Source organism: Alligator sinensis, unplaced genomic scaffold, assembly GCF_000455745.1.
Source record: "Alligator sinensis unplaced genomic scaffold, ASM45574v1 scaffold31_1, whole genome shotgun sequence".
Classification (NCBI taxonomy): Eukaryota; Metazoa; Chordata; order Crocodylia; family Alligatoridae; genus Alligator; species Alligator sinensis.
This window is the reverse complement of record NW_005841884.1, coordinates 830,295-838,592: the sequence shown is the minus strand read 5'-3', so window position 1 is coordinate 838,592 and position 8,298 is coordinate 830,295. Positions and strand designations below refer to the sequence as shown.

General features: G+C 45.7%; 1 protein-coding gene across 1 annotated transcript; it reads right to left on the bottom strand.

Moving 5' to 3' along the window:
• Positions 1 to 306: 306 nt before the first annotated feature.
• KIAA0040 (KIAA0040 ortholog) lies at positions 307 to 5,726 on the bottom strand. The gene is made up of 3 exons (XM_014516915.2): positions 3,490 to 5,726; positions 2,654 to 2,714; positions 307 to 343 (listed from the first exon to the last, which is right to left on the bottom strand). Exon 1 carries the CDS (start codon positions 5,614 to 5,616, stop codon positions 5,290 to 5,292), a length of 327 nt encoding a protein of 108 aa, XP_014372401.1. The 5' UTR covers positions 5,617 to 5,726; the 3' UTR covers positions 307 to 343; positions 2,654 to 2,714; positions 3,490 to 5,289.
• Between the last annotated feature and the right edge of the window lie 2,572 nt (positions 5,727 to 8,298).

Below are 8,298 nucleotides of genomic sequence, written 5' to 3'. Positions count from 1 at the left end.
TTCACCAAAAATAACCCAGAATGTTGTACTCGATCAATTATAGATGAGTAATACAGCTACATGATTGCTATTTACAATATAAATACATTAATATTGATTTGGAAGCAATTTTTTGAGGAGACTTTGCTGGACGTTTTGAAGGGCTCTTGGTTGGACTTTTTGAAGGGTTCTTGGCTGGAGTCTTCTCAGGAGTCTTGGCTGCAGGTTTTTCTGGAGTCTTGTCTGCTTTCTTAAAGAAAATGTCCAAGGAAGTTTGGACAGATGTTCTCCAGGGAGATGGGTGATGCAGCGAACTTGTTCACTGGCGTGGCTTGGCATCAGATCAAGTGTTGTAAAGTCAAAACTGACATCAGAAGGTTGAAACAGGGTGTCAATTTATAAACGTTGTAAGTGCGACATGTAACTCGAAACGTTGTAAGTCGAGGACTGACTGTACTAACTAAATATACAATGACAGTTACTACGCAGTAGTGCCAGTGCATTTTTTTTTGTGATGCTTACTGCGCAGTCACCTAACGACACTGCAAAAACTGTGCAAATATGCTACTGTGACCAGCACACTACTGTGCGGTCACAGTAGCACATTAGGCAGCTGCGCAGTAAGCATCTCATGTAGATGCACCCAGTGTCCCTGATCACACGATCTAATCCAGGCTACAATTAAGATCCTCACTGTCCCAAGGAACCCCGCATAGAAAAACATTCTGTGCACCTTAAATTACCTAGGGTAGAAGCCTAACCTTTCTCCTTCCCAGCTGGCTTTTATTTTTCCTGTGAGTGGCATTTGTCTGCATTTATTAATAAAGAGACATCATTAGAGTAAACTGCCAAAGACTAACTCCTCTGTGACCTGCAACTGTTTCCAACCGGTAAGAATTTAACATTCCTATTTACTGATGTCTACAAATGTCTGCTCTAGGGCTGGGGAGATGATATAAAAAGATTTTCCCAAACAAATACGTGGTAGAGACACTGAACTTCTCACAGGCATTTTTGGTTTTCTAAAAATACCTTTATTTTGAAAACATTTGTTTTCCTCTTGCATGAACAGTGCAGAAAAAAGGCTGATGGTGGAATGCAGACAAGGCTCTTGTGTAAGTGCCTGAGCAGAGTTATCTAAAGGAGCCAAAGGCCCAGGGAATCCCAGTGAAGTGAGTAACAATGTATCAGACATTGCCTTATCAACTGTCTGCAAGTGCAGCCTGCTGGTTACAGTGTGGAACATTATTTCTGGGCCCACTCCACAGTAGGTGTGAGTCTGCTGAAGCTCAAGCTATAGTTGCTTTTGCTTTATGGATGTCCTCAGTTCAGTCTCCTGTTTTGCTAGCAGCTCCCTGATCTCTGCTGCCAGTGGCTAGAGATGAGCCCAAGTCAGGAAGCATGAACCTAGTTCTGAGCTTCTTAGAGCAAGATTGTATGTAGGAGTGAGGGGTTGTGGCTTTTTTTACATGCAGTCCATTATAGAAATAGGGTTCAGCCATGAAGTTTTGATTCAAACTTCCCCTAAATTTGGGAGGGTTTGGACTGGAGGTTGTGGTTTGATATGCAGGCAAAACCATTTATTTCCCAGGTGACTTTCCAACTCCTGCTACCCCTTGCAAGTGCAGGCTTGAGTAACCTTACTGAAAACATTTCCCAGAATGCCTTTCTGAGATGAAGCCTTTCAATTTGGCTGAGAAAAACACTGTGGCCTTAAAGTAGCTTTGTTATAATCTGGTGCTGCTGCCTACATCTCCCTCTCTGCTAGTTCGTAAGTACTTTTACCTCTGATTACATTTTCCCTTAATTTTGCCTGTCTTATTCCTGAGAATGATAGCACATTCTAGAGAGTTTCAGTATTGTTGTGTCTGAGCAGTAGCAACCAATAAGTAGGCAGTTTTTCTACCTGTGGAAGTGGGACACTCAGAAGAAAAACCTGTTTTACCCTGGGGATTAAGAAGACTGCAAAATCCCATGCTTTTGCTAAATAGGCCTAGCTCCAGGCCGGAACTGGGACATGGACCAGAGCACTAGAACTATTCATGGACTGTTTCTCTCTAGGACTGAGCTTCCCTTAAGGCATTTTAAACACAAATGTCAAGCTCACCCTAGGCTTGATTTTGGGTGAGGCAGGGTCACCATTTTTTTTAAAAGGAAGTGACATGTCACTAAGGCTAGGGATAGCCATTCAAAAAGCCTGAACCTGAATTCATTCAATCTTTGCAGGTTAGTCTAACCTGGCTAGGCTGAACCAGTTTGTAACTGGACAGATATTCTCTCTGGACTGAGGAAATGCTGACACATACCTGCAGTAGCTCAGGCTAGAAGCTGGGGGTGCTAGAGCAGCCCTCCCTTCCCTTATATAATGCTGAGCTGAAGGGGGCGTGGCCGGTGTCCCAGCAGGACCTCTGATTAGGGAGGTCTGCCTGCACCATCCCAGGCTTTTCCATGCTTGCTGCTCGAGGGGTGGGAGTGTTGCCAGACCCCAGCCTCCTGCTAGCACTCTGAAGCAAGGGGGGGAGAGTGCAGTGCATACATCTATTGATGATACAGAGCTTTTCAATCTCCCTCCCTGATTCTTTATATGGTCTGCATGGGGCTGATAAGTGTTATCACCCCATCAGCAAAACAATAGCCTCTCTCCATTACTTAAAACTCTTCTTAAACAGCTTACCAGCTGACTTGTTGATTAGCTCCAAACAGCTCTAAGCAGTCAATGTTCTGTCTGCCAGTCCCTGTGAAATTGGAGACACACACACACACGTCAGCATTAGCTAGCATACCACGTGCCTAGGGTCCGTGGGGCTGAGGTCCCTGCTGTGGGAGATGGGAGGGAGGGATTTCCTGCTTGAGCAGTGAGGGGGAGGGGAGAGGAGGGGAGGGGGAAGCCAGGCAGACCCTGCTGTGCCTGCATGTCTCTGCTGGAGCTCCAGCCAAGCAGCAGAGGGGAGGGGGCCAGCCCTGCTGTGTAGCAGAGAGCCTCACCTATCCCAGGGAGCATGCTGGGATGCTGTGGGAGTCTGGTTTATCTTAAATCAGCAAGGGGACTGGGACAGACATTGCATAAAATGGGTTGAGCCAAATCAGTTAAGTCTGATACCACATTCAACAAGGTTTATCTCAAACTGGTTTAAGCCATTTCAAACTGGTTTATGTGCACTGAACATCTGTTCTGTTACAGGTTTAAACTAGTTTCTGATCACTTAAACTGGTTTATATGTAATGTCTGTCCCGAACTCAAGTGAGATCTTTGAAAGGGCCTAAGTGGTGAGAACTCTGGGGTTGAGATCCCAACAACACAAGTGAACACCAATCCCAGTGATGGGATTATATTACATCACCATTATCTCAAAGTTGGACAAAATGGGCCATGCTGTGAGGGTACAGAACAAAAGACTCGGTCCATAAGCAGGTCCCCGACTCTTCCTTCTCTCCCATGCACCCATCCACTGGCAATGGTTTCCTAGAGGGAGCATGGAAGACCTGTTTTGTTGCAGATGAGGCTAGTACCTTTTTGAGCCTGCCATGCTGGTGCTTGCAGTTTGGCAGTCTCTACCAGCACTTGTCTGGGTGGGTGTGTATTATTTTTTCTTTCTCTGTGAACTGCCTGGTCAGTTCGCTTTGGAGATTAAAAACAAGAGAACAAAAAGTTCCCAATGGAGCCTTTAGAGTGAAACTGTTTGGCTCTTGCATTACCTTAGTGCAAAGAACAGATACAGTGAGGCTTCCCGACACTCCGACTATTTGCACAACATGTCAGTGAGGCTTCAACAGATCTTGCAATAGTGGACTAGGGAGAGGTCAGGCTGGTTCCTTAGGAAATAGGCTTGGCAGTCTGAGTATGCTTATGTGGAACAGGGACAAGGTTAGCTAGGATGGAGTGAGCTGCCTTAACTCATGAGGAAGGGGAGTCTATCAGATCTTGAAGTTCTGGTGAGGACAGTCTTTCATTGGGGTGAGCAGTGTGGGACCAAAGCTTTAGTGGGCAAAGAAGTGAAGTATACGTGGATTACATGTCATTTAACTTCATCCCCGGTTTATTGTAGACTCAGCTGCCCTTACAGTGACAGAATGAAATGCACCCAAAACCAGAAGCTGAGTGCTAGGGGGTCAGTGTGTATGTATGTATGTGTGTGTGTGTGTGTGTGTGTGCGCGCACACACGCATGTGCACACATGGACATGCACATGCATGTCTCTGTATGCGAGAGTGGCACATGCCCTGAGTTATTGCCTGGAGCCAGTTTTCTGTAGATCTCAGTGATAAGTGTGGGCCTTTGGTCCAAGAGTTAACTGTTTCTAGTAGTCATTAGATAAATTAATGCTGTAGCCATGCTTCCATATGGAGTCTCTTCTCTCACTGTACCATGGAAATGAAGCCACCTTAACTCCAGCATGATGAGCTCTTAAAAGACCAGTTTTAAACAGGCTTCTCAATGTCCATGTAGAGTTTTCAGTCCTGTATGATGCCACATCTGTTCTGTTCTTGCCTGCCTTTGTCCTGTTTGGCAACGTCATTTTCTGCTTTGCTGTCTTGGGGTCTATAAGATTGGATCATGTTACTGCATTTGCTAGGAAAGTCCTGTGATAGATAGAAAATTTATCTTTTGGAGCAGCAAAACTGTTACTTGCCATGGATTTGGGGGAAGAATTCTTCTCATTCTGATATGATTGTATGCTCATCTCCTCTTGTACCTCTAAGCCAGGGTGGTATTTCAGTTTAGTCTGATTTGATACTTATGTATTATCCATACAAGCATGTGGGCTTGTCCTGTGTACTTTACACATGCCTCAGTTTGTAGAGGGGAGTTCAAGATGTACTAGATTTTAGGTGCATGTGTGAATGCATGAATTTATATACCACCTTGTATACATGTTAGTACACATGACTACATTTATGTGCGTCATACACATGAAGGCACATGACCTTGTGCATGGGTATCTGCATGCACGTGACAGCAGGCATGTTTATGTGTGAGCATATGTACATCTTTACGCACGTGAAGCTGCATAGCCATGACCTCATGAGTATGTGAGTGGTTATACATGGAAGTGCATGTATATCACTGCATGTGTGTGTGTGTATGTCATTGTATACACTGCTGGCATATAAACGTATGCCCGACTTTATGTCTTCTGTTTATCATCTTAGTGATCTTGCCAGAGTCTGGCTTGGCCTGGAAATCCTATTTAGTCTAGAGTCATTATTAAAGGGTAAAAGAGCCATTGCAGTAGCTCCTTCCCCTCACAGTGCATGGCCTGAAGGACTCGCTGGATCTTGAGGAGGAGTGTCCTCTCTCTTTCCCATTAATTAGACTGGCAGTGATGGCCTCTTGTCCAACAGGAGCAGCTTGGGCTGAGCTGAGATCCACAGGTCATCTTCATCCTTCTTCTTCTTCCTCTTCTTGTTCTTTTCTGCTTGGACTTGCCCATTGCTGCTGCTGCAACCTCCATTGCTGCTGTTTTTGCCCCTCTGGCTACAGAAGCAGCAGTGACAACAGATGAAAAGGAAGACCAACAGGACAATTAAGGGCAGCCCGGCCAGCACTGCCAGGCAGACTGTGTTGAATATGCCCTCCTGGTGCTTGGTGAGAATAAGATCCCAGATTGACTGGAAGAAAGAGCGGATCTGCTCCATGGTGGCTTGCTGGCTGGGCTCCTGTTCTGCCTGCCCTCAGAGTCCCCTGGGGATGTGTTCAAGCCCTGGTTGAAATCTAGTCGACAGGATTCAGAAGCTCTTTGGACCAGCACCTGTGAGAGAAAATAACCGGAAATCAGAAGGCAGGCCTAGGCCAATCAGCATGTCCTCCACAATGTTTGGCCACTCCAGCTGCAGTCCAGTCTGCTCAGCCTAAGGTGTGTATAGCAGAGACATCTCCATGGCCTCACAGATGGATGTCACTTGGGATACTCAGAAAGCATTGGACTGAACTATGTTAGAGACTTTTCAGCCTGCAGCAGTCAAGGGCCTCAAAGACTCCCCACCTGGCATGACCAAGAGTGGAGGGGGAGAAAATAAACCAATCAGAAACTTGGAATATCTTTTAACTGAGCTGATGAGTTCCCTCAGGGTTTTGTGGGATGGCAAATTCCCTAGGTCATTCTTATCACTTGTTCATCCACAGAACGTTCTGTAGAATAATATAAAGTGATTCCCCTCCTACTAAGGGCTGAGAGAGCCAGTAACGTGACAACGGATGGGTGAGCAGGACACAAGCACTGGAACAGAGCTGGGAGGTGGCTCACCCTCCCATTCATTGTCCCCCTGGCCATGTTGCTCTTCCCCCTCTCCTACAGCAGTGAACCTCTGGTTGCTCCTTCTCTGCCTTGTGTTACCATGACACAAGGTGCTTTACTGGTCAGTTATACCTCTGAAGAGGACTTTTGGTCAACAATCCTATGTGTTTTCTGGTGAAGGGTGCACAGGGCTAGGACCAGGAATGCAACTCATGCCTCTGGTATGGCAGTAGTGAATCCTAAGTGTAGGTTTAAATAAAATAACTAGAAACTTGATGTTTGCATGTGTTTTTTTCCAGTTTGGGGCACTTATGGATGTAGGCTTTTGTTATGGGCTCAGCTCTAATAAGGACTTTCAACTAGCTTGAATAGCCTTTCTTCTCTTGTTAGTCTCCCATTTCACACATCTCTGTATTTCTAGTTTGCTGCAAAACACAAAAAAGGATGATCTCAAGAGATTTTCATCCCTAAGATGAAAAGATAGTTTTCCCAATGTTTGGGTGTTTTTTTCAGACTGGCTTTTCATACGACTTGAAGTTTTTCTCATACTATATTGAGTACAAGGCTGTATATTATACAGGACACTGCTTGCCAGGAAAAGGTGTTGGATATGGCAGTAGCTGGATTAATGGTAGATGATGCAGACTAGAGCAATGGTAGACAATGCAATGGTAGACAAAGCTATTTGTTTCCTGCTTTTATAATGACAGGATCTCTTTCAGACAATTTTAGGGCCAGGGGAAGATGCCAGTTTTGTTCAGATTCTTCTACCACCCTCACTACTACACTGTGTTAGCACCTTTCAGTTGCTCATTAAATGGTGTGACTAACATCTGTCACATCTGGTTCATACTCTTATCTTCTTCCCACAGGAAAACTGTGCATTCAGTGCAGTGTTTATTTTACTCTTTTCCGTCCTTCTTCCCCACCTCTCCCTCCCCCGGTGCCCCAATTACATTGCTCTGTATGTGTTAGAGAAATGCCCTTGGCATGGAAGGTGGTGACATTTGTGAGGAATGCCTAGACTTGTGTGTGTGTGTGTGGGGGGGGGGGTGTTGTTTGTTTGTTTAGCTTTTGGGGGTTTTTTTGCTCTATGCAATCAGTCAGCAACATTTTGGAGATGTGGGCTTGGAACAGCCGAGCTTGGATCCAAGGCAGGGCAGTGTTCTGACCCAGTTGCCACTTTTGCCTGCCAATGCTTCTCCTCACCCCTGGCTGTGGCATGGGTGCAGCTCCTTGCTGGCCAGCCCGGTGTAGCCATGGGTGAAGCTCCCTGTTGCTGGAATACCACCGAAGCCCACCTAGGTCTGTAGGCCCTATGGTTTTGACCCCTGCCTTATATGTAGAAGAATCCAGACAGCATCCCCCACTGCTCATGGAGACATGATAAGCAAGACAGTTTTTTGTGAAACCTGGCTGCAGTCTACAAACTCCTGCCAATGGTTGGTCCTCCACTGAAGCTGTGGCAGTATCTTCTGTAACAAGGACATCTTTCCACTAGAAAAAGAGCCAACACCTCCAGCATATAGATTACCCGACAGCTTTCAGATAGTAACACTAGTCAGCCTTTGCTACCTGGACTTAGGTTGGAACTTATGACCCTCAGGTTTGCACATAAAACTTGAAAGGCTCCATTCACCAGTACTAGTCCCCTCCTCACATAAGCACAGATTTTATTTGAATATTTCTCACAGTTCACGTCCCCTGTGTTGTAGACAATGACTCATGCATCAAACATTTTTCAAAATGAAAGTCAGCTCCAGCTATGACATTCCTCTGGCTGTGGGTATAAGCCACATAGCATCGTATTCATGGTAGCATCACAGACCACTTCCTCCTTCTCAGTAATTTACATGCTCCTGGCTCCTCCTGGTACAGCTGCATTACCTTTGGTCATTAGCATAGTGTTTGCTCTGGGCTATGGCCAAGCTCCGGTCTAATTCATCAGGCCGGCTTCAAAGTGATTCTACAGGTGCTATAGCTTCATCCTAATTGGTCCCCGAGATCCCAGCAGGATGTACAAGCAGGTTGTGTGGGTCAGCACAATCCCAGGCCCTAAGGAATTGTGGCTTACGTTTATCTC

Excerpts from the sequence above, each read along its gene's own strand:
- KIAA0040 (XM_014516915.2), bottom strand. The coding sequence starts at position 5,616 with ATGGAGCAGATCCGCTCTTTCTTCCAGTCAATCTGGGATCTTATTCTC.